Below are 26,781 nucleotides of genomic sequence, written 5' to 3'. Positions count from 1 at the left end.
GGAATTTCAGTCTCCCTTAAGTGGTAGAGAAAATTGGCATATAAAAACCAACTCTTCTTCCTCTTCCCTCACCCCCCCCCCGCGTTCAATGGGAGGCTGGCAAGTGTTTTCCCCACCACGGGGCACCTTCGGGTAGCCCTGCTCATCCAGCGCCTTCTTGCCCTTGCTCCAGGTAGCGGCTGTCCTGTTCCCGCACCGGCGCGGTTCCCATTTTGCAGGCCGGTGAACTGAGGCCGGCCCGGGCCTGGGACAGAGCTGGGAGAGGGGGGGGGGAGATGCGAGGGGAGAGCGGCGCAGGCCGGTGGGGATCTCCCTTCCTTCTGACGTCAGTTGACGGGGGAGCTCTGGGGCGCCGCTGCAGCGATCGGCTGGCCTGAATGTCCGAGCCCAGCGCCGCGGGCTCCGCCTCCAGCCCGGCTTTGGGAGGCGGGGGCGCCGTCGAGGAAACCCCTCCCCGCCAGTGTCTCTCCCTCCCTCCCTGGGCAGAGGCGCAGAGCAGGCAGAGGCCGGGCGTGGGCTGTCGGCGGCCTGGACGCGCCACTTGACCGGCCCGCTGCGAAGCTGCCGTCGGGGCCAAGTTCGCCTCTCCCTGCGGCCATGCCCGAGCGCTCCGGGCCAGGCCGGCTCCGGCTCCTGTTTCTGCTGCTGTTGCTCTCCGCCTCGGCGCAAGGGAAAGGCAAGGTAGGCGCGCGGAGCCCGGCAGGACCTGCCCTCTTGCGCCCAGGCGGTCCCCCGAGGACGCTCCCGCGGTTCTGTTGGCCCGGAGGGGGCGAGCTGGGGCGCCAGGGAGGGACCGAAGCCCGGCCGAAGGAGCGCCTCGCTTCTTTTCGTGGCCCTGAAAGGGGCGACTCCGATCCTGCTTTCGGACCGTCGAACTAACGACCGCGCTAAAGCCAAATAATTTCGATGACCCCCTCGGGCTATGAACGGTCCCTTGTTAAGGCAGAGAAGGGGCATTTGTAATGCCGTTGAGCATTCTGGGAGACTTGATGGTGACTTCGAGCAGAAATCTCCTGCTTGGTCCACCTGTCTCAGCACGGCTGTTTGAGGCACCCCCAGCCCTGTTGCCCCAACGACTGTGTAGACAGAGAGGTTTTTTAAAATTATTATTTGTATTATTAAATTTAATCCTGCCTCTCTAAGGTTTACAGGGACTAACTGCCGATAAGTTACGGGTTTCTGCAGAGGCATACAGTAATAAACCAAGATCTCTTTCAGAGCTATGGCACCACCACCTCTGAAAGAGATCAGGAGCTGAGAAGAGGGTCGGAGGGTGAGCGCCATAAAGCCCATTTTTTAATGAGTGAATTTTTCAACAAAATCCATGGAGTTTTTTTAAGTGTTTGCTATTAAAATAAGCCTATTTTAGTGATAGAATCATAAGCCAGTGGGTTGAAGTAATATTGTTCTTAGAATATGTTCTAATACCCATTTCATATGGCCTGAAAATGTCTCTGTAATTGGTCAGATTTCAGAATTTTCTCTGGGGCTTGCAACGGCCGAACCCCCAGCTGTATGGGCTAGCTGAGCTGGCCAGAATTTATTCGTAGCCTACATTTTGGCAGCTGGATCCTCGAATCCTTCTTTGATGCAAGGCTTAATAGTTCTATAGCTCAACCCTTAGGCTTGAGCTAATTGGAACCATAAAAAGGCATCTTAATGCTCAATTCCGGCTGCATTGGTCTGGCTTGTGCATTTTAACACCATAAACCAGATTTTCACCTCTTTATCCTAACCAGTCCCCTCTGATGACCCTTGATCTCTCTATTAGACAATGAACCAGTACATCTGCCATAGAACAACCCCACTGAAGAGGATAACAGCGGTTACCCAGACCTCGTTGCTGGTGGGAAGGGGCTCATTGTATGGCCCATTTTCAAGGACTCCACCCCACCACCCTGTTCTCCACCATTTGGGCCTCGAGGTCCTTGTGAGGGCAGCAAGGCCCTTTGGACCTTGTGGGATGCTGCCCTATTGTTGCTGGTTGCACAGGGGGCCCTCATAACAGTTTAATCTTCAGGGTCCCAAAAATGTAGGTCCGCCGCTGTGCCCAATTGTTCAGTTCTTTGCAGCGCCATCGCCACTACCCCCCCCCCATTTCGAACAGTGGTGGGTCACTCTTAGATCTGGGGTGAGTCGTGCGTGAGGAGGGGGCTGGGATCTGATGCCTCTTTGAGCAGGATGGGGCCCAGCTGGGTGGAGCAGAATCTCACACTCCTCATGGGGGGGGGGATTAAAAGATACCTTGGCCAAGGAGGCCTCTTTGTTGGGCGCTAACTGGCGGGAGGAGCAGGGAGAAGCATTCCGCATTTTCCATGGGAAGAAAGGCCTGGACTTGGATTGCGGAAGGCGGGGGGGGGCAGTTTGTACGAGTTCTCGTCAATGACCGGCCTGCATCGAGCGTGGCTTTCTTAGCTCAGATTGTCTCTGAGCATGTGCAGAAATCGCGCCAGCTGCCCTGCCTTAGGAGTCGCTGGCAGCCGCCGTCGGGTGATCCGCCGTGAGCCCCCTCCAGGAACTGCAGCCTCCCGCTCCGAACACGAGGTCCGGGAACCGCTGTGCCCACCCGCGGCGGCGGGGTGGGGTGGGGTGGCTGCGCTCCTTGCCTTTGGCAGTGAGCCAGCCTCGTTGCCCTCCGTGGGCTTGGCTGCTGCGTCCCCTCGCCGAGGCTGGCCCTGCCGCTGCCCGCCGCAAGCCGGCCTGTGCGCTGGGGCGGGCGGCGAGGGGGCGCGCAGCTTCGCCCTCTTTCTCCATCGGATGAGGCCGGCTCGCCCAACCACTTCCTGGGGGACTCGTGGGTCCCTGCCTCGGTCCGAGGGCTGCCAGAGGCGGCGTAGGGAGCAATGCGGCGCTGCTCACCCACGCGCGGCCAGAGAGCCAGGCCCAGTCTTGCGCCGGCAGGAGCTGCGCGCACCCCAGGCTGGCCGGGCCAGGGCCAGGGAAGCAGGGGGCTGGTTGAGGGGGGGCGCTCCAGCTTTGGGGGCGCCATTTGAAAAAAACAACAAAGCAAGAGGTCTTAGGAACCATGGGGGAGATGGCTGCCATTGGATTGAGGGATAGATCCCCATGGGTAGCCGTGTTTGTCACTAGCAGTAGAAAAGAGCAAGAGTCCAGTAGCGCCTTAAAGACTAACAACATTTCTGGAAGGGTTATGAGCTTTCATGACCCAAAGCTCACTTCTTTAGATTCTGAACAAGAGTCCAGTAGCACCTTAAAGAGTAACAACATTTCTGGAAGGGTTATGAGCTTTCATGACCCACAGCTCACTTCTTCAGGTTCTGAACAAGAGTCCAGTAGCACCTTAAAGACTAACAACATTTCTGGAAGGGTTATGAGCTTTCATGACCCACAGCTCACTTCTTCAGGTTCTGAACAAGAGTCCAGTAGCACCTTAAAGACTAACAACATTTCCGGAAGGGTTATGAGCTTTCATGACCCACAGCTCACTTCTTCAGGTTCTGAACAAGAGTCCAGTAGCACCTTAAAGACTAACAACATTTCTGGAAGGGTTATGAGCTTTCATGACCCACAGCTCACTTCTTCAGGTTCTGAGCAAGAGTCCAGTAGCACCTTAAAGATTAAGAAATTTTGTTAGTCTTTAAGGTGCTACTGGACTCTTGCTCTTTTCTACTGCTATTTGACTGAGGGGTTCATCTTCCTTCCACATGCAAAAATGTCACAGGCCAGTACAGCAAGCCTGGAGTGGGGCTGGTAGCCCAAGAGCGCCATGGTGAATGTCAACGCCTTCTTTGGCACTGCCAAGGCTTTTTAGGACATGGGCGTAGACAGATAGGGCTTTTGCCCAGCAAGGCTTCTGGTTGACTATTAAGAAATCCGATTGGCTGTGCAGGGTTTTTAAAACGTTGCTTTGGCAGCAACTGCCACCACAGCACCAGGATCTGCTGTGGCAGTCATTCTGTGGCTGGCTCCCATTGTTAGTTATAATTGTGCCACACTATGGGACTAGTGTTTCATAGAGGACAAGGTCTCTTCCCCAAGGACCTTACACTCTTAAATACTGAGACAAAAAGGACCACTAAAGTAGGGGAGGGATGGGGAAGCGATCATAAACAGGAAGAATCTGCACTCATATTCTTCACATGGTGAGTGAGATTTGGTACGCCTGTGAGGCACACAATGTATCCACATAGCATGCATTCTGCACTTCAGTGATATTTGTTTCCCCTCATCACTGCAGCACAATCTCCAAATGGCACATGATGCTTTGGATTTCTCTGCAGTTAGTCAATGTGTTAACCGCAAACTGCCTATTTCATACTAGGTGGTTCCAAAAAGACGTCTTGACACCCTGGCTAACTGCATTGTGGGAAGCCACAGGCACCGTTATGGTTGACTGATGGGATTCAGAATGCAGCACATGCCAGATGATGCTTTAATGTTTGTTCCTGTCTGGAAAACCACAAATATCCTCCCTGATCAGCAGCAGTTCCAGAGCAAGCGTGAGCCTTAAGGATTCTTGGATGGGCTGTCCTGGCTCTCTCAGATGCCAGATAACAAAGGCAAGAATGGATGATCAGGAAAGAGATGCAGGGGGTAACAAATGTTAAAATGGGAGTCAGAGCCCGGTAAGAGCAACACAATGGAGGTACATTTCTTGCCTGCACCTGGAAAGAAGGTGGCTTATTTCCTGTCCCTGGCACTGCCAGTTGCACTGCATATCTGTGGAGCAAAGCCTGATCAAGGGCAGAAATGTGCTTCAGGCTGTTCTGTGGGACAAAGGAAAGGGATCGAGTTTTGGAAGACAGGATCTGGAACTGCTGGCCAGGGAAATGACTGCAGAGAGAATTGTTGATAGAGGGGCTTGTCTGGTATCTCGGGAATGAGAAAAACAAATACTTAGATCATGTTCATCTGCTTAACCCCTTGCCCTTAATGTCTACCAACTCTGCTCTTTCAGATGACTGTGGTGTACAGGCAAGTGCTGAATTCTCTTTCCTCTTCCTCATTTTGTAAGTCTCTTTCTCTGGGACATGACTCTGCCAAGAAAAAGCTTCCCTGAGCTCTCTTGCAGGACTGCCTTCTGTTATTCTTTCGGGGCCCCGTTTATTGCACCTCTAGCTGTGATTGCACAGGTTGCTATCTTATTGCCTCTTTGCCAGGGTATAGAGAGGAAGTGGCAGCAACATCTGTTGGGGAGGACAACTGCCCTCCAAGACTCCAGCACCTTGAAAATTGTCAGTACAGACAATGCAAGAGCCCCTGAAAATGGAATTTGTGGGAAGCGGGGCTAGCGGCAGGGGGGGAGGGGTTGAGCATGTTCCATCCCCTCCCCCCATCCCTCAGTGTCTGGAAGTGGCTTAAGCAAACAATGGCCTGCTGGAGAGGAATCTGCTGTCCAAACTGTCTGGGCCAGAACAGAAGCAGGGCTGTGGATGCGGCACAGCTGAGCAGTTCAGGTCTCCTTGCCCATCAGCTCAGACTTCAATTTAAGGAGCGTGTTGGCATATTGAGAGCAGAGAGAGGCATATTCCCTTTATTCTAGACCCTAAAATTAGGGGGGTTTGCAACCTTTTACAATTAGATAGCCAAAGGATATCCAAATTCAGAGCAAGCAATGGCCACCAAGATTAAGTTAATTAATGCCATTGTATTCCCTATCACTATGTATGGGTGTGAAAGCTGGACATTGAAGAAAGCTGATAGGAAGAAAGTAGATTCCTTTGAAATGTGGTGTTGGAGGAGAGTGTTATGGATACCGTGGACTGCCAAAAAAACAAATCAGTGCGTTATAGATCAAATCAGGCCTGAACTGACCTTAGAAGCTAAAATGACTAAACTGAGGCTATCGTACTTTGGTCACATTATGAGAAGACAAGAGTCACTGGAAAAGACAGTTATGCTAGGAAAAGTTGAGGGCAGCAGGAAAAGAGAAAAGAGACTCAACATGAGATGGATTGACTCTAAAGGAAGCCATGACCCTCAATTTGCAAGATCTGAGCAAGGCTGTTAAGGATAGGATGTTTAGGAGGACATTTCATAGGATCGCCATGAGTTGGAAGCAACTTGGCGGCACCACACACACACACACACACACACACACACACACAATGAACTAAGAGCCAATATAAGAAAGCCCGTTTCTACAACTGAAAATATAGAACAACATTACTGATAATTGACATGCAGGTTAATAATCCATAACATTTTGGCAGCCCAAACGTTGGTTGTCATGAGGCCTTTCTTAGGAAGCAACACTTACAAGGTCTCATAATAATACCCAGGAGCATCCTACACAATTGTTTTAGCTCGCTGGCATTAATCTGGGCATGGTTCTCACAGATTACTGGCAACTGTTCACCTCTAATGTTTTTCTTTCTGTAAAGTATCTCTTAGAAGCTTTGTACTCCCATACAAGTCTGATGGTATCCCCTGCTGAAATCAGGTATATCACAAAGCACTGGAGCATCTCTAGTCCAAAGCACTGGCCCGGCAGATCAGACAAGAATTCCAGTTATCTCCGGGGAAGCAGCAGCAGGCAGATGCCACTGTGAAGTTCACAGACAAGGCATGCTAATAGAATTGTGCATGTGGTGGGGAAACTGTGTGTGTGTGTAAAGTGCTGTCAAGTCGCAGCCGACTTATGGCGACCCCTTTTGGGGTTTTCATGGCAAGAGACTAACAGAGGTGGTTTGCCAGTGCCTTCCTCTGCACAGCAACCATGGTATTCCTTGGTGGTCTCCCATCCAAATACTAACCAGGGCTGACCCTGCTTAGCTTCTGAGATCTGACGAGATCAGGCTAGCCTGGGCCATTCAGGTCAGGGCAGTGGAGAAACTAGGTATTATTTCTTTCTATCTTCAGTGTCCTGTTGTTTAATCAGTTACTTTCCACAAAAGAGTTGGCCTGTCCTGCTTTGTGTAAAAGAATATCTCTTGGCAAAAACCATGCTGATTAGTCTTCATCAAGGCTTGTTCTTCTATACGATTAACAATTTTAACTTCAATCATGCTTTTCATCAATTTATGTGTAAAAGAAATTAATCTCACAAGTCTGTAACTTCCTAGATAGATCCCACCTATTACACTGGCTTCTTGATTAGAGAGTAGCCAGTGTAGCACCATTATTAAACAGAATTCCAGTGGCACCTTAAAGACTAAAAATATTTATTCCAGCATGAACTTCAGTAAATCGTGCTCACATCAACAGGTTCATGGAGTGTACATCCATACGAGATATAGTTACAGTTAAAGCTACAAGCAACAGAAAAGTAGGAATGGGAGATGTCACGAATAGAAGCCAGTTAGAACCAATGACCAATCAAAGAGTATTCAGAGTGGGTGAGGACTACTCTCAACTCTAGATAGATGGACGAAGCAGGTACACTCCATGCATCTGATGAATTGAGCTCTTACTCACAAAATCTTGTGCTGGATTTTTAAAAAAACTCTTTTAAGGTGCCACTGGATTTCTGTTTAATTTCGCTGCAACAGATTTACACAGCTACCCTCCTGGCATTAATGTAGCACCAGGTTTTGGATCCAAGGGGGATCTGGAAAAGTAGACTCCACTAGAGACTGATTTTAATGATACTACTTAGTTTTGTTACAAGGCCAGCAATTTCACATTTGAGTTAACCTGAGGAAAGCGTTGCTGGATAAGAGCAATGGCCCATCTACTCCAGCTCCTGTTTCTCACAGTGGATAACTAAGCTCCACCCAGCTGCTACCCCCTCCCCAGCAACTGGCATTCTGGTATACTGCTTTCAAACATGGAGGTCCCATTCAGTCATGATGGCTGACAGCTATTGATGGACTTTTCCTCAATAATTTTGTCTAACCCTCTTTTAAAACCATCTAGTCGAGTGGGCATCATGGCATCCTGTGAGTACTACAAGTTAATGATGTGTTGCGTTAAGAATGACTTTCTTTTCTCTTTCATGCTCATCAATATAATTAGGTGTCCCTGAGTTTTTTTATTTTGGGAGAAAAGGTTTCCCACTCTCTGCCATGTAAGTGCTTCATTGCTCCCCCTGCCCCACAAGACCTCCGTAATAATGCAACACAGAGACATAGATGCACTCTCTCTGTGTCTCATTCTCTGTCTCACACACTCAATGCAAGTGTGCTAAGAGGCAACTCTTAAGCAAGATTAGAAACAACAACAATCAGTCTTAGCAAATCACTTGCTCCCGTCCTCCCAAGGAAAGACCTCGTAACCAGCCAAGATCTGTGGCATGCCTTGCTCTGCCTCTCAGAGCCCCTCAGCTGGAAGCCAGACACATTTGTTTGTATCTGCATCTTGGCAGGCTGCTGCTGGGAATGTAGCTCAGCTGCCCACATGACAGCCATCTCTTGGCAGCGACATCCTTTGAAGCTTTGATGGTTTGTTTGTGTACTCCAAGGTACACTAGGATTGTATAAAGGAACCAGCAGGCACTGGACTCTGCCATCTCCATGGCTGAACACCTGGTGATGCCTCAGAACTGGGCCAGCTCTCCACACCTGTTTTGCTTCTGCACCCTCCGATCTCGGCTCAGTCTTCTGTGGAGACTCAGAGTGCAGCCCAGGGAGTTGGGGTTAGGGAGCTGAGAGAGCACTGAGCAAGGATCTTATTAATCTCTCTGGGTCCTGGCCAGCAGCTGGTTCTGGCTCAGAAGGCAATGCCAATATGGGGGCAGCTTCCTGCCGCTGATTGACCTTTGCCAAGCACTATTATTAAAAATGTTTGTAAGCAGGCTTCCGTGAGGCGAAATCGCTTGAATAACCCATATGGTTCCTGTTTAAGGAAGCTGTTTCTAAAACACTGAGTGGTTTGGTTTGTCTACGCATCTAAGGAACGAGAGCCAAACAGTATGCAGCATAGTCCAAATGGGATCAGTGGGGCCCTGTCCCCACCCAAGCGGCCCCTCTGGACCTTCTTTTTCCAGCTGCAGAAGTTCTAACTATGCTCACTGGCAATTCTACTTCCACCACTACATTTTCTGGAATATGATTTCTGGACCACAGATGCAAAAGCAGCAAGAGTGAGAAAGAAGAGATGAGAGCTACTGGGCAGTGTCTCAGAGTATCATCCCCATCCCCATCATACCCATTACCACCAGTCCCTTTGGATCTAATGGGCACAAGCTGCCCATCTAATGATGGGCCACCATTAGTTGTGCAGAGTACTTTCAGTCTGCAAAGTGATGGATTGTCTTGATTGTGCTTGCTCTCCTCCAAGCCCAGTTAGGAAAAATTACTATTATTTCCCATTTTACAGATGGGAAAAATGAGGTCGGGTGACTTGACCAAAGCCATGTCATGAGTCCCTAGGGTGTGGGATTTCTACCAGTTTTTTCCCCAGGTCCAGGCCAAATCTCTAGCCCTCTGGAATCAGAGCAGCTCTTGCCACAAAGAAACTGTTCTTGGATGGAGAGTTGGCAGTGTGATAGGATAGTGGCAAGGAAGGGAGGAGGGCTTGAGAACCACAATGAGAATGAGTTTCTACACTGGAGTGACTTCTCATTCCTCCTAAATGGCAGGAGTCTCCAACCGCTGGCATAGCAAGTTGTCCTCAAAAGAGAAAAGTGATTCAAACCTCTTTTCTTTTGTAAGCAGAGCTCAGGCAGTGCGTTCACATAGATCATGCTTTTGTACAGTTACTCAGGATCAAGTGTCACAACTATGTGCTGTTTATGCCTGAGCATATTTCTATCCCCACCCCATCCTGGAAGATCATGTGACGATATCCCTAATTGTTTCTCTAGTTCCAACTATGAAGCAGTCCCATTTATTTTCTCACCCAAGCTGTTTCTTCATAAATAACTCACTCTGCCTTGGCTTCCTTACTGCACTGCTGTTTTGGGAGCATCCCCATGACATCATCCTCTATGCATCCTGCTTCTGTGTCTTCCCCAAATCTGGTATGGTAAGATCTTTTTGGAAAGGTCATAGTTGAAGCAACTTTGGGTGCTGTGTGGACAAGAAGGCATGGGTTTTTTGCAACTCCCACCCACACTGGTACCACTTGCCTTGCCTTGACCCCTGCAGCTGCCATTGCTTCCCCCCGGAGGACATATTTTAGCTTTTTACAAAATTAGTAACTGATAGATTTCTATGGCATTGTAACATAACAGCCTATGACAATGTACTAGTTCCCAGCTTTCATTAAAAACAAACAAACCTGTATCTGGCTTTTATTTGTGGAGTTACAAGGATAAAGGTGCAGGCTGCACATTTTCCCTTGTAACTGCAACAAAAAGAACTAGAGACAAAGTAAATTATTATAACACTATAGTGGCATGTTACTGATTTAAAAAAAAACCTTCTGGTGATGTAGGAGGGGGAATGACAGCCACAGTGGGCAGAGTCAAGGAAAGTGCAGAGAAAACCTGTGGACACTGTTACTGGTGTCAATGCTTCTGCGTTGGTAGCAGCAACAAGCATTATTCAGAGAATTGTCTCCATGTGGAAGAAGCAATCTTTTTGCATTCAAGTCGCATCCCACTTATGGCAGCCCTGTAGGGTTTTCAAGGCGAGAGACGTTCAGAGGTGAACGCACATGAAGCTGCCTTATACTGAATCAGACCCTTGGTCCATCAAAGTCAGCATTGTCTACTCAGACCGGTAGCAGCTGTCCAGGGTCTCAGGTAGGGGTCTTTCACATCACCTACTTGCCTATTCCCTTTAACTGGAGATGCCGGGGTTTGAACCTGGGACCTTCTGCATGCCTAGTAGATGCTCTACCTCTGAGCCACAGCCAATGGTTTGCCATTGCCTGCTTCTGCGTAGTGACTGTGGTATTCCTTGGTGGTCTCCCATCCAAGTACTGACCAAAGGCTTAGCTTCCGACCTCTGATGAGATTGGGCTAGCCTGGGCTATCCAGGTCAGGGCATTAGAGTTGCTGAATGCATGAATATGCACTCCTCTTGAAAATATGGAAGAAAAATATGTGATGTGAGGAGTATATCTGATGGGGGGGGGGGAACCAGGCACCAGATTCCCAGTAAATCGGAGATTGACTTAGGCTACTTAATCTCTTCCCCCAAACTACATTTATTCGATTTAAAATAGCCTGCATTCCAGCTTTTTAAAGTGCTGGCTGTCTGGGAATAATGACAAAATACATGCTGCCCTGAACCCCTGGGAAGACATGGACTACAGATGTGATCATAACAATGCATATAAGAGATTGCCTGCTTTGTCGCTCACCAAGCTGCTGATTCAAGCTTTGAAAAACAGGGTTGATTCTGTTCATCTTATGTGGCAGGTCGGAGCATCCCTCCCACCCCCAAATTCACAGGGGTCCCTGTTAAGTGCTTTCCCCACTCTCTGTAAAGGCAAACCATGTAGTTTTCTGTCTTTTCCCAGAAAAAAAGCATCTTTCCTTTTTTTGGGTTGGGGGAGAATTAGCCATGCTTGCCTGACAGTTGAGAACTGTGGGAAGAAACCCTCAGCCAGCTCATGTACACTGCAGCCCAGCTGTTGCCAACCCCTGGGAGGGTTTCTTCTTGTGAGCGCTGCCCTTAGGAAAGGAGAAAAGCAGGAACAAGCTGTCCTGATTTTCTCATATAAAAGATAGCCCCTTTGAATGACTGCTCTTGGTCCATATACTACAACTGGAAACTACTTCATGTCACCCTGGGGAAGTTTCCTTCAGTTTAGGGTACTATTTGAGTACAAATGAAGTAACTGTATAGAAGTAAATTGGAGAAACTGTATAGAACAAAGCTTCTTAAACTGTGGGTTGCAACCCCATATGGGGTTGCGTAACTGAATGTGGGTGTTGCGAAAAATTTGGCAACAGTAAATGGTAAAATTATACATATACCAAATAATTGTTTTAAAATAAATTTCTTTATGATTTATTATCAGTAAATGTATGATTTGGGTACCTATTTTATGTACCTATATATACCCAGGGTTGTGTAAAAATTTCTCAGGCGAAAAGGGGTCATGAGTGGAAAAAGTTTAAGAAGCCCTGGTATAGAATACAACCAAAGACGCAAGGAACTCTGAGCCTGTGTCTCCTTTCTGGACACCACCACCAGCGGGTACCGACCCATTTTGGCAGGGCAAGGCAGGTCTGTTGGCCATTTGTTAGGGGGAAAGGAGGCAGTTGAGATTTTTTTATTATTATTATAGAGTTAGGGTTCACAAGTCACCCATAAAACTAGGACTCCAAAGTATTTCTTCCAGGGGGCCCCACAGAGCTGAGCAGATAATGCCTCTCTCTCGTATTTGGGTGGGGTGAAGGGTAGAGAGGGAATCTTTATCTGGGGGCCTCCTGGCGTCGCTGGCGTTTGGCCACGGCGACATTACAAGAGTGCTGGGAGGAGGAAAAGCCCAGCTCGCAATTCTGCTCCCTTGCAAGGCAGAGGTGGGAGAGGCGCGGCTGGACACCTTAGCCGCCTCCGAGCAGGCCAAGTTGCTGCTCGAGCGCTCGGGCGTCCCAGAGGCGTGAAGGGGCCGCCGTTTGGCATCACCAGGGCTGGGTACAGGGGTGCCAAGGTGGGCCTAGTCGGCTGCCCTTGCACCTTTGGGCCTCTTTTTTTTATTATTATAATTCAACTTTTATTACAAAAATCTTTAATCCGTTGTCCAATGGCAAGTCAGAAGCCTCAAATCAAACAACCAAGTATCAAAAGCGCACAGTGCCAACACAGACCAACCAAGTTAGGGAAAAAGCAAACAGACCAGGCAATATATTTGAAGCCTTTTTTTTAATGGAGGCGGGTGTGGGCTCGACACTTCGCAGCGCTCCTACTCTCCCTTCCCCGTCGGCGGCCTTCCATTTGCAGCCCCAGTTCAGGCCCCTCCGAGTTAATGCCTCCGATTCTAGGGTTGCCAGGTCCCTCTTTGCCATCGGCGAGAGATTTTGGGGGCGGAGCCTGGGTAGGGCGGGGTTTGGGGTGGGACTTTGATGCCATAGAGTCCAATTGCCAAAGCGGCCATTTTCTCCAGGTGAACTGATCTCGATCGGCTGGAGAGCAGTTGTAATAGCAGGAGATCTCCAGCTAGTACCTGGAGGTTAGTACAGGAGCTAAACATACAACGTGGTGCAAAAGTACAAACTTTATATGCTACAAAAATTCCCAGGTTAACAAAGTGTCTATACAATTAATTTCACCAACAGTAAAGACAAACGTAGTTGTCTTTACTGTTGGTGTATTAATTGTATAGACACTTTGTTAACCTGGGAATTTTTGTAGCATATAAAGTTTGTACGTTTGCCTTTACTGTTGGTGTATTAATTGTATAGACACTTTGTTAACCTGGGAATCTTTGTAGCATATAAAGTTTGTACGTTTTCCTTTACTGTTGGTGTATTAATTGTATAGACACTTTGTTAACCTGGGAATTTTTGTAGCATATAAAGTTTGTACGTTTGCCTTTACTATTGGTGTATTAATTGTATAGACACTTTGTTAACCTGGGAATTTTTGTAGCATATAAAGTTTGTACCTTTGCCTTTACTGTTGGTGTATTAATTGTATAGACACTTTGTTAACCTGGGAATTTTTGTAGCATATAAAGTTTGTACCTTTGCCTTTACTGATGGTGTATTAATTGTATAGACACTTTGTTAACCTGGGAATTTTTGTAGCATATAAAGTTTGTACCTTTGCCTTTACTGTTGGTGTATTAATTGTATAGACACTTTGTTAACCTGGGAATTTTTGTAGCATATAAAGTTTGTACTTTTGCACCACGTTGTATGTTTCGCTCCTGTACTAAGTCCCTTATCTTTTGATATTGGTACAGTGGTGCCTTTTTTCCTCCAGTACCTGGAGGTTGGCAACCCCATCCGATTCTGTTTTGCTGCTCTCCCGCGGAAGTGCGCGCGGAGGCGCCATCCAGATGCAAGGCGGGCAATGGTGCGCCCGCGTGCCTCCAGCGGAACAGTCAAACCAGGAGGCCTTTGAGAAGACGACGCCGGCAGCAAAACCCACCCGATGCGCTCCCCTCGGGGCTCAGCTTGCATGCTTTGGTGTGCTGCAGAGGCGCCTCCCTCCACCCCCCCCCCACCCCGGTCAGAGTTTTTCGCCCCCTGTTCTTTGCGAAACGTTTCCAGATGTCACGGGAAGCCCAGCAGCTGCCGGGAGGCGGAACCGGCCGCCCCCGCCCCCCCCCCATCAGCGCCGCGGCGGACTTTTGCTGAGCAGCTAGTTCGTAAGGCCGGTCGCCAGGGCGCCTGTGGGCAGGGCGCATCCGGAGGGATTACGCTCGGCTTCAGACAGGCTGGACCAGCGGAGGGGGGGGGGATTTGGCCGGAGGAAGCCCGCCCCTTCCTCCAGGGCCCAAGCGTGGGATGGGCGTTCACGGTCCAAGGCGGCTGGCTAGCCTGGAAATGCTGAACTATCCGTTTCATTTCATTAACCTTTATCGGCATACCAAAAGACAGAGATAAAACAACAATATACCTCCAAAGGGCGATGCGTATAAGTTACAAGTCGGGTTAATAAAACTTTTCTTGTCCTTTAAGAACTCCTGTAAGAAATTCAGCCACGGTAGCCGTAATTTTAGGATCATGATCGCTCAAGAGAAATTAGCGTTTCACTTCGTTACTCCTGTATCTCTTGTGCTGGAGCAAAGTTAATAGCAGTTTATCCCGCAGAGTCACATAGAAGGGGCAATCTAAAAGGATGTGGTCAATTGTATCCAACAAGTTTAAACCGCATGTGCATAAGCGTTCATGTCTAGGGATCTGAAGGTATCGGCCTAAGAGCATCCTAGATGGGAATGCGTTAACCCTAGCTAATAGAAAAGCGCAACGTTGAGAAGGTATCTCTAGGTTATCTAGATACCTAGCCATTTTACCCGATCCATTATTAAGGCCTAGGGCCGCAGGAGAACAGATGGGGGGAATGCTGAACTATCCGATAGGCCTTTCATCAGAAATAAAAGAGGATTTCATTTCCTCCTGAATTATGGAGGAGCGGGTTACAAATTTGTCTCAGGCTCAGAGAGAAATGACACTTGCGCCCCCCCCCCTCCCGTGTCCAGGCCAGGCAGCCTTGTCCTTTTGGTGAAATTGGCCAAGAAAGAAGGCTGAATGGCTGTGGGGAAGGGGTTTCATGTTGCCTCACTTGGATGCCCGTTTGAGAGAAAGGCAATGTACAATGTGTGAAAACGTTAAAACACTACAAACAAAGTAGAAAGCAAGGAGAGACTGTAGAAATGTGAGATTGGAACAGCTCTGCTGGGATTTACTTCATATAATGGGGGAGGGCAACCTGTGGCAGGAGACACCAGCAGTGATACCAACCTGCTTCCACGCCCACTGTCTCCATCAGGTGCTAGATGATGCAGACCAAGTGCGCATGACCTCTGAAGGCTCCGATTGCCGCTGCAAGTGTATTTTGCGACCACTCAGCAAAGATGCCTGCAGCCGCCTTAAGGAAGGCAAGATGCGAGTGGAGGACTTCTACACAGTAGAGACGGTCAGCTCAGGCACCGACTGCCGTTGTTCCTGTACTGCTCCACCTGCCTCGCTCAACCCCTGCGAGAATGAATGGAAGATGGAGAAGCTCAAGAAACAGGCACCTGAGCTTCTGAAGGTAAAGACCAGCCTTTCTTTGGGGAGGAAGCAGGTGGGATAAAGCAATAGTCATACTACATGGGACCTAAGAGGTGCTGTCCCAATGCCTTTGGCCTTAAGGGATAACCTCTGCAGTCGGGTACTAGTTAGTATGTTAATGCAACCGTGTGACCTATCTTGGGTTGATGTTCATAGAGGTCTTCTTGCCTACGGAGCTTAGAACAGATTGGGAACTGTCCTGTACTTTCATGCATCATGGTCCTGGTGCAGTAGGACACGGGGGTAGGGAACAGGAGGTCTGAACCAAGTTGTTTAGGACTTTATGGATAACCAATCCATTGGCTGATTGTTTTCCCTCTTAAGCTGCAGTCAATGGTTGACCTTCTGGAGGGTACCCTATATAGTATGGACATGATGAAAGTGCATTCATACATCAACAAGGTGGTCTCACAGATGAACACTCTTGAGGAGGTAAGACTGGGAGGGTATGACTTATATGTCTGGTCTTTGTCTCTCTCTCTCTCTCTCTTGCATTTTTATCCTACTCTTCCTACAAGGAGATTAGGGCACCATACATCATTTTCTGCTCTTCTGTTTTTTATCCTCACAACAGTCTGGTGAGTTAAGTTAGGTCGAGAGAGTGTGAGTAGTCCAATATTACCCACTGTATTTCATATCATAGTGGGCATTTCCACACAGGACTCTTTAGTCCTAGTCCAGTACTCTAACCACCACACCACAAGGGCTCTCCACTTTTGTCAATGGATCAGCCAGCCCCTTCCAAACATAGTCAAGCATCATGCCCTCCCAATGAAAAGAGCAGCGGAAGAGTTGCTGCAGCCCTAATGGGAAATTGATGGACTGTACCATCATGTAGGGGCACCATAAAGTTGGTATCTGCAGACTTCTATCACTCCTTGCATGGTTGAGAGGACAATATTGCTGCTGCTTCCAATGACAGATGAGTCCTGGAATAAATACAAGCTGTGGTCGGAACTCCTGGCCATGTCATTTCCTGGAGGTGGTGCCTACATTTTTAAATGTTCAGAAGTGCAGCTGCTGTGCCTTCCACCCCCTTCCTCCTTCTTCACCTGTTGTGGCCAGCAGGATTTCCATATTGTCTTAGAGCCTGTGGGGGAGGAGAGGAATGTGCAAGAGGCTCAGCGGCAGCACCCTGCCATTTAAAGATAAGCTATTTTCATCTAAGGACCATCCTGGCCACTCTACCTGCCTGACCATGTATTTCACAGAGAATTGATGTGAGAGTTGACTTTTGGCAAGCTGTATCGTAGCCGTGATTACTCCATTATAATTCCAGGGTTAACCCTAACTATATCATGGAAATCAAATCAAGCCTGAACTGACCCTAGAAGCTAAAATAACTAAACTGCGGCTATCGTATTTTGGTCACGTCATGAGACGACAAGAGTCACTGGAAAAGACAGTCATGCTAGGAAACGTTGAGGGCAGCAGGAAAAGAGGAAAACCCAACAAGAGATGGATTGACTCAATAAAGGAAGCCACAGCCTTCAATTTGCAAGATCTGAGCAAAGCTGCCAAAAATAGGACATTTTGGAGGACTTTCATTCATAGGGTCGCCATGAGTCGGAAGCGACTTGACGGCACTTAACACACACACACATGTCATGGAAAACCTTCCAAAGGTGATTAGGACTAGGATGTACTGAGGCTGGGGCCTGTGGGCACATTGGGAATTTTGTGAACATTAAAAAGGGGTTCCACCACAAAATGTCTCCCATGAAGGGGAAAGCCAACCACCAAATGGTTGCCTGGACATGGGGGCAATCACAAAACACTGATAAGTTTCAAGCCATGAGTTCTACCACGACGGAGACAACTGTTTCTGAATGGGTGCTCCCAGCATACATATAGGTGGTGCTTCCTGGGTTCTTTTGAAGCACCTGCAAAAAAGGCTTTCTACCAACTCAGCCTAGCCCATAAAATGGCCCCTTACCTTGATATGGCTGACCTGGCCACCTGGATCCATGCCACAGTAACATAGAGAATAGACTACCTTGGAAACTCCAGCTAGTCCAGAATGCCGTGGCTCAGCAATTAACCAGAGCTAGATGGAGCATGCATATTACTCCATTGGCTGCCCATCTGTTACTGGGCTCAGCTTAAAGTATTGGCTATTGCATAGCCCTTCATGGCCTTGGCCCCTCTTATCTGTGGGACCATCTCTCTCCCTATGTTCCACCACGACAACTTCACTTAAGTCAGCAGAGGCTTCTGCAGGTGCTAACTTGCAAATGGGCAAAATCAACAACTGCCCATACACGTGCTTTTTCCATTGTGGCTCCCTTCTTGTGGAACGGTTTGCCTGAGGAGGTTGGGAAAGCTCCCACTTTCCTGGCTTTCCCTGAACCTTGCAAAACTGAACTATTCAAGAGGGCTTTTCTGCGCAGGTAATGAGGTTGCACTGCACAAAATGGTTTTAAAAACCTGTTTAGATAAATGATAAGGGACTGTGGTCAATACTGCTGCATACAGCTTATGGTAAATAGGATCCTATTTATGTAATTTCTGTACCATTTAATGTGTCATGTGAATACTAATGCTATGGTTCAGGTCTGTCTGGTGATTCCAGGCTTCAGAAATCCGAATGCATTGGTTACTGAAGGTCCCACTTTGTCGATTGTACTGACTCATCATATGTAACCCACCTTGAGTCCCTGTGAGAAAGGTGGACTATAACTATATACAATAATTAATTAAATACACAAAAAGAAACTTCTGCTTCTATTGAGTTAAGAAAATCCAGTCCTGGTTCTTTGCTTTGGAGAAGAAGCAAGTGAGCACCAGAAATCAAATTGGTGGTCACCATAGTGCCTATGGACACCACTTTAGGGTGTCACTGTAGCGAGATCTACCTGGGTCTTGAGTTAAAGCTCTGGCAAGGTCAGTTAAACACACCAAAATAATTATATAAAAAATAAGAAAAGCCATGCTGGATCAGGCCAAGATCCATCAAGTCCAGCAATCTGTTCACACAGTGGCAACCAGGTGCCTCTAGGAAGTCCACAAAAGTGTCAACTGCAGCAGCACCATCCTGCCTGTGTTCCACAGTGCCCAATATACTCGGCATGCTCCTCTGATCCTGGAGAGAATACCGGTAGGTATGCATCATGACTAGCATCCATTTTAACTAGTAGCCATGAATACCTCCATGAACATGTCCACTCCCCTCTTAAAGCCTTCCAAGTTGGCAGCCATCACCACATCCTGGGGCAGGGAGTTCCACAATTTATGTGTTGTGTGAAAAAAATACTTCCTTTTATCAGCTGTGAATCTCTAACCCTCCAGCTTCAGCAGATGACCCGGCATTCTAGTATTATGAGAGAGGGAGAAAAGCTTCTCCCTGTCCACTCTCCAAACCATGCATAATTTTACAGACCTCTATCATGTCTCCCCTCAGCTGCCTTCTTTCCAAGCTAAACAGCCCTAAGCGTTTTAACCGCTCCTCATAGGGCAGTTGCTCTAGTCCCCTGATCATTTTGGTTGCTCTTTTCTGCACCTTCTCAAGCTCTGCAATGTCCTTTTTTAGGTGTCACAAAACACTGCCATAAGGCTGTCTGCTTGTGCTCATGCCCTCTTTAGGACCAGGGCTTGGTGTTAGGGTCTTGGCTCTTAAATCTCCTTCTGCCATTCATTAAACACAATGCTTCTGACCTGGGAGTAGATCCTAGGCTTCTTGCCAGTAGAGAAGCTCGGGGGAAGCGGTGACTCAACTTCTCCAAACTCGCCTTTTTACCCAGACTATCAAGACCAATCTGAGCCGGGAGAATGACTTCATGAAAGAGAGCGTCCTGCATCTGAGCAACCAGATGAAGCGCTACGAGAACTATTCAGACATCATGATGGGCATCAAGAAGGAACTCTCCAGCCTGGGGTATCAGCTGCTGCAGAAAGATGCCGCTGCTGTGCCTGAGACCAAAGCGCAGGTCAGTATTCCTTCTGCCGTGAGGCACAAGTACAAAACGGTACCCGTTTAAATCCAGATTATTAAGTATTCTCTGGCACTGTTTGGAAATGGGGGACGGGGGGTAGGCCTGAGGCCAACAATCAGCATGGTCAGATGACTGGTTGGCCCCAGGAAGCACTTGACTCCTTAACTTTGGGTTATGAACCAGAACTGGGCTGGATTTCGATGGAACTGGCAGGTCAGGTGCAAAAACAGCTGAGGGAAGTTATGAAAGGGGGATGCCCAGGAGAACACTGCAAGCCTGCTGAGTGAAAGAGTTGTGTTATCCTGGCTTAAACGGCTGACAGGACCAAAGTTACATTGCAGTTGATTCTGGCTGTCAGATTACTGAAGGCCCCCCTGGTTGAAGTTCTTGGGATGGCTCACTGAGTCGTGGGCACTGCCAGAGGAGCCCAATTTGAGTCCTCCCTCTCTGATAGGACTCAGTAATGGCTCCAAATCAGGAGACCCCAACACCTTTGGTAAATGCCTGACACCATTTTTCTTGAAAACGTCCACTGGTGAAGAGGGTCTGACTGCTCCCTCCCTCACAGGTTTCTTTGATTGTTTAATTGCTCCTTTGAGTTTATTAAGGAGTGACCTGCAAGAGTGACCTCTTCACAATCTGCCCCTCTACATCATGCGTCAAAATTTTTCCTGATGGTGGTTCTTTTCCTCCTAGGACACATCTGGAGGAAAAGACAGGGACGGTGGTGGGAAGTACTCCGGCACTCGGAAGAACCTGGGGGACAAGGCTGTACTGAAGGCTCCCAAGGAGAAGCCACCCAAACCAGAGAAGCCAAGAAAGGAAAGTGCAAAGGGGCGGCTGGGACTGTCACCACCCACTTCCAAGCCCAGATCATCAGGGCACCAGCAAACTGTTATCCGAGGTGTCACTTACTACAAGGCTGGACATCGGGAAGAAGCAGAGGGGCTGGCGAGCAACCCTGGTAAGTTCTAAGGCAGTTGTGTGCAGGAGAGGCCGACATATTTAAATCAGGGACCCCCAACGTGATGCCCATAGTGCCAGGGCACCTGCCAACACCTTTCTGATGCCTGCCAAGTTTTTTTTAGGAAATGCGTGGACCCAGGTAGGACTTTTGCGCAGCAAGGCTTCTGATTGACTATTGGAGATTTGATTGGCTGTGTAGATTTTTTTAAAATGTTGCTTTGGCAGGAGCTGCCACCATAGCACAACGATCTGCACTGTGTTACTGAAGTCAAGCTGCGGCAACCATTTTGTGGCAGCCATTTTGTTGCCGCACCTGCCATGCCGTGTCAGAATTCCAAATATGCCCACCGGCTCAAAAAGGTTGGGGATCCCCTGTTCTAGATTTCTAGGCAATGTTGGCAAAACCATCCTAGGTTGAGAAATGCAGTGGATTGTGATGGCAGGGCAAAATTAAAGTAGCCCCAGCTGACCAACTGCAGGCAAACACAAAATCAAGCACCTCAGTATGGTTGGCTTTTCCCTACAGAGAACCCTATAAAGGGGGCACAGCAGATGAAGCAGCAGGAAGGCAAAGACCCTGCATTCCAACCAGCTCAGGAGGTACAGAACAGAGTTTGGGAAACCCCTACAACTCCCAGCACGACTGCAAGACCCAGCACCAGCACAACCCGGCCTCCCATTACAAGCACTCCAAGTCCTCCAAGCACTGCTGTTCCCACAGAGGGACGTGGCGACATCACTGAGGGGCCTGAAACCCCCAACCGTGGTATGTACAAAAACCCCTCTTTCAACTGCAGCTTAAAATTTGGGTCGGGAATTGCCAGGGTATGACTGGACACAGACACAGACACCCTGTTTCCAGATCAGGGGCTACCCCCTTGTACAGGGCACTTGGGCAGTGTGAGAATGGCTGGAACAGAAAGGGTGGTCTTAGGTATGGTTCTCCCTGTGGAAAGGAGACCGCTTTGTCAGGAGGCCGCCCAGCTTCTCCTGCCCTCTTGACCCTACTGTTGGCTCTGCAGTGCATGAGGCAGCGTGTGAAGGTACCCTGGAGTCGGTGGAGGCTCCTGAGAAGCACCACAGCTATGGACGCAATGAGGGAGCTTGGATGAAGGATCCAGTTGCCAAAGACGACCGCATCTACATCACCAACTATTACTATGGGAACAGCCTGGTGGAATTCCGCAACCTGGAGAATTTCAAACAAGGTGAGGAAGTGGGGCGAGTGCAGTGTGGCGTACTGGTTAGAGTATTGAAGTAGGATCTGGGAGACACAGATTCGAATCCCCGCTCTGCCATGGAAGCTTGCTGAGTGACCTCGGGCCAGTCACATATACTCAACTTATTTCACAGGGGGGTTGTGAGGATAAAATGGAAAATGATGAAAGCTACTTTGGGTCCCCATTGGGGAGAAAGGTAGAATACAAATGAAGAAAAGAAGACATAAAAGAAATTTGGCTTCATTCCATCTCACCCATTTCCCCTCCCTACCATAGCCTTTGTCCCATGTGGCTTTTGTCCATCTAGGTCCCAGGATCCCCAGCACAGACTTTGTGGGTGGAAAAGGAGACCCCCTCCTCCTATTTTCACCAGTGGAAAAGCTGGTTGGATTCAACTGAGGGTATCATTCTGGACCAATTGGCTGAGATGGGGCTTGGGGGCACTCTGCTCCAAGGACACTGGCTCTACATGGCTCACCAAGGTAGTGCTGAAGGTTACTGTGTGAGCCGCTCACACTCATGCTGCAGAGTCCTGCAAGGCCCAGTCTTATCCCTACTGCTTGTTCGGCCATTTGGTGAGGTTGTCCAGCTCTTTCTTTGGGAGTGAGGGGTCACCAATATGTGGATGGCACCCAGCTCTGGTTCTCCTTTTTATGTGAATCCACAGGTTGCTCTGAGCCAATGCCTGGGAGCAGTAATGGGCTGGATGGGAGCCAATAAACTGCAGCTCAATCCAGATAAAACAAAAGTGCTCTTGGTCAATAATGTAAGCAGTCATGGTTGAGGAGTCAGTCTGTTCTGGAGGAGTTTGCACTCCGTCTCAAGGGGCACGTTCTCAGCTTGGGAATTAGGGTTGCCAACCTCCAGGTAATAGCAGAAGATCTCCTGCTATTACAACTGATCTCCAGCCAATAAAGATCAATTCACCTGGAGAAAATGGCCGCTTTGGCCATTGGACTCTATGGCATTGAAGTCTCTCCCCTCCCCAAACCCACCCTCCTCAGGCTCTGCCCCCAAAATCTCCCACCGATGGCAAAGAGGGACCTGGCAACCCTATTGGGAATGCTTTTACTATTCAATTGGAGACCTCCTGTATAGTATGTAGCACTTTTCACCAGCTTTGGTTGCAGCTGGGCATCTTACTGGTATATATGATACTCTGATCTGGCTGGACATTTAGAAAGGAGCTGCATTTTTACACTTTTTCTTTAAGAATGTGAGGATTAGGATTCAGTAGCTCCAAACTTTTAATATATATCCATGGCTTTAGTTTATACTTATATGCTGTAAGTATTTATGTGTGCTTATGCAAAGAACGTAACAGATAACTTATACAAATAGATTCTTCCATGCTCAGGGAAGTACCTCTTACATTAGAAGCCTTTGGCAGAGGCCTATGCATTGGCTTTCGTTTTGGTGATTTATAATAATGGGCTGGTGCGGGGGAGGGGGGATGGAAGAAGCAGCCATATGAAATCCATCAAAGTGGGTTGAATTAGCAGATAATATTGTGAGCCAGGTATGGCCACCACCATGGGAGAGAAATCTGCTGCTGTAGGCGTATCTTCATTGCAAACTAGAACTGATTTTAACAGCTCCTCAGGGTCCCTTCATCTCTGGGAAGTGTATTCTGTTAGGGGATTTGGCATCCCTGAAAATGAATTATCTGTGCTGTTATACAACCAGAACTCGTAGTGGGTGGGTGGAAAACTAAGTTTGCTAATGTCACATCACACAACCTTTATTGGCATAAACATCAAGAAAACAATTACAAAAACGTCAGGGGTCAAGAGAAAATCTCCTCCTAGTAGCATAGTAGAGAAATTTCGCTACCGATTCAATGATATTCCTGTTCTTTGTTACAACAAGTTTACAAATTTTACAATGATCAGATAGCCCCTCAAGAGATTGCAGACTAGACTTTAAGTGAATGGTATGAAGATCCTTATAAAATTTGCAGTAAAGTAGGACATGTTCGTTATCCTCAATCTTGTTCATCCCACAAGGACACAATCTCTCTGTGTATGGGATTTTCTCAAATCTCCCATATAACACCATAGAAGGATGAACATTAAAACGAAACAACATAAATGCCCTACGAAGGGATGGTTCAATCAAACAGGAAAAGTATTCCGGAAAGGAGGGACCATAAGGAATACCCCAGAGCACTGGAGAGCAACAGCCAGAAGCAAGGCTTTTCAGTTCTTGTAACTCCACATCGATAAGTCTTTGTTTGATCAACGCAAAGGCACTATTTTCAGAGAGCAGGACCAAATCATTAATATTAAGACCAATGACTGAAATTTTCTTATCAATGAGGGCCAGCCAATCAGAAATATGGTACTCAGTGAGCATAAGGTAAATAAGGCTATTAGGGTCACATCTAAAATGAAGACGTAGCCAAAATTTAATCGTTATCATCCAGGCCTTAGTTACTAGATGTCTCTGGTTCAACTCCAAGCATATGGCCGCATAAGATACGCAGGCTGGAAGCCCTAAAAATTTTCTCAAGAACTTTGCTTGAACCCGTTCAAGCAGTGCATTGAAAGCAGAGATCCAGATTGGCGCACCATATAGTAATCTAGCGCAGATTTTTAAATTAAACACTTTAAGTACAGCAGGAATAAACTGGTTTCCTTTGGTAAAAAAGAAACGAGAAATTGCAAGAGCTGTACCATTTATAGCTTTTGCCGTTTCCCTAACATGAGTGGCCCAACTAAAATTATGCTGAAAATGGATGCCAAGATATTTAAAGCATTTAACCTGTTCAATGGATTTACCTTGGAAGGTCCATTTAGTGGGCTTCCAATTTTTCCTCAAAACCATAATTTTAGATTTTTCAAAATTTAGGGATAGTTTATTTTTAGAACAATAAGTTAGAAACTGATTTATCAATCTTTTCAGTCCAATTTTCGATAGTGAAAGTAGGACTGCACCATCAGCATATAAAAGCAATGCCACATGCTTGTTCCCTATTTTGGGGCAATGACTCAAGAAGGGGGCCAAATCATTTAAGAAAAGATTAAATAAAGTGGGCGCCAGGATGCATCCTTGCTTTACCCCAATTTCTGTTGAAATCTTGGGGGTTAACTCACCCTCAGTGGAGCACCTTATCTGGCAAGTAGTTCCAGAATGTAAATTTTTTAATAGAATTAAAAGACGTTTATCAATCCCCATATCATACAGTTTTTTCCAGTTATGTTTCACAGGATATCCATGATAGTACGTCAAGAGACAAAACACTTATTAAACTGCCCAGAATTTCCTGGTCGATTAAAGCCGCTCAAGCAATTGAGGGTATTTTGGTTTCTGATATTTGTATCCTCTGTGGAGAATTCATCTCAGAATGCGGTTTGGCTGTCAAAGTTTAATAATGTCGTAAACCAACTTGCTGAGGCATTAATGGCCCAAAAGGAACAGCAACAGCATAGTAGGGATGTGCCAATATCTGGTTGGTTTCATAATGAGTGCTATGTGTGGAAATGTCAGTTACGATCAATTTACCAGCGTTATAGAGATTTGAATTTATTGCAACTTCCAAAGGAGTATTTCGACCTGAAAAAGGCCATCCACCTTTTATATAAAAATAAACAAAACAAATTTATGTTAAAAAATTGGGAATCCCTCATACAAGCAACAAATAGGAATGACTCAAAGAAATGCTAGTCATTAATTGCTAACTCATTGGGAAGTTAATGGCTTGGTTAATGGAGTGATCACTATGGGTGACTGGCATGAATATTTCTCTATTATTTTTCAGGGTGGTAGTGATGGTAGTTTTATCCCAATTTGACCGAGTGCCCAGAATGGGATCCGGTCCAGCTTGAGGAGGTTGAATCTTTGATAGGATCTATTAAGCTGGGTAAAGCTGCTGGCCCAGATGTTATTCCATCTGATGTTTGCTTATGTCATTAGCACAGGTTGAGCTAGCATAGTGTGTTGTGTTTTTTTATCTCAGGGCGTTGGAGCAACTTGTACAAACTGCCCTACAACTGGATCGGGACAGGCCACGTGGTGTTCCAGGGAGCTTTCTACTACAACCGGGCCTTCACCAAGAACATCATCAAGTACGACCTGCGGCAGCGCTATGTGTCAGCCTGGTCCTTGTTGCATGATGTGGTCTATGAGGATACCACACCGTGGAAATGGCGGGGCCACTCAGACATCGACTTTGCTGTGGACGAGAGTGGCCTGTGGGTGATCTATCCTTCCGTGGATTATGACTATTCCCAGCAGGAGGTCATTGTGGCGAGCAAGCTGGACCCTAGTGATCTGTCCATCCATAAGGAGACCACATGGAAAACAGGCCTCCGGCGTAACTCCTACGGGAACTGCTTCATCATCTGTGGTATCCTGTATGCGGTGGATGTGTATGACACAAAGGAAGGGCAGGTGACCTACGCCTATGATACCCACACAGGCACTGAGGCTAACCCTAAGTTGCCCTTCATTAATGATTTTGCATTCACCACCCAAATTGACTATAACCCTAAGGAGAAAGTCCTCTATGCCTGGGACAATGGCCACCAGGTCACCTACAGACTGCACTTTGTTGCCTGAGGGCTTGGTCCTCCCTTGCCACCCCACAGAACATGTGCTGGGATAACATCCTCCCTATTCCAATACTGGCAGTAGCCCCTGAGGGAGAATTAGACCTGAGACCATTGATGACTTAAAGGCCATGCCATGGAGTGAGGCCATCCATGACCTTCTTGGAAAAACCCAAAGAGCTTTCTGCTGATCACCTTGTCCAACGTGCTGAAAGGGAACGGCAGGAGGGAAAGAAGCATCTTGTTAAAGCTACATGTTTTACCCTTTCCTTTGTTAAGCCTCTCGTACGAAAACACTTCCTCATTCCTTCTGTCCTGCTAAGATATTGAGCTTCTGCATTTTACATGGCAGGAGGTAGGCTGCAAGGGACAACAGGTGGTAGTGGTGCAATGTTGAATTCCACAGGCTGGATGTAGGGTAACTCCTGATAGTTCCTGCTCAAGTGTGGTCGTGTGACTTAGGCCACCCATTTATAACAAGGCACCTGTCCACTTTCGTTGGGCCAACCCACTTCTGACTCTGGGGTTGTGCATGTTGAGTAATACATAGATTCTACATCCAAAGTGTAGGAAGAGAGAGTGTAGATATGGCT

The 26,781-nt window shown here is 47.6% G+C and overlaps 1 protein-coding gene across 1 annotated transcript; it reads left to right on the top strand.

Moving 5' to 3' along the window:
- Positions 1-597: 597 nt before the first annotated feature.
- OLFML2A (olfactomedin like 2A) lies at positions 598-26,247 on the top strand. Its single transcript, XM_056860379.1, has 8 exons — positions 598-681; positions 15,237-15,500; positions 15,845-15,952; positions 19,261-19,446; positions 20,149-20,416; positions 20,945-21,184; positions 21,441-21,626; positions 25,597-26,247. Exons 1-8 carry the CDS (start codon positions 598-600, stop codon positions 26,196-26,198), a joined length of 1,938 nt encoding a protein of 645 aa, XP_056716357.1. The 3' UTR covers positions 26,199-26,247.
- The last annotated feature ends 534 nt before the right edge of the window (positions 26,248-26,781 follow it).

The sequence above is a fragment of the Euleptes europaea genome, chromosome 14 (genome assembly GCF_029931775.1).
Source record: "Euleptes europaea isolate rEulEur1 chromosome 14, rEulEur1.hap1, whole genome shotgun sequence".
Taxonomy (NCBI): Eukaryota; Metazoa; Chordata; class Lepidosauria; order Squamata; family Sphaerodactylidae; genus Euleptes; species Euleptes europaea.
Note: the sequence above shows the minus strand (reverse complement) of the source record. Positions and strands in the feature narration are given on the sequence as shown.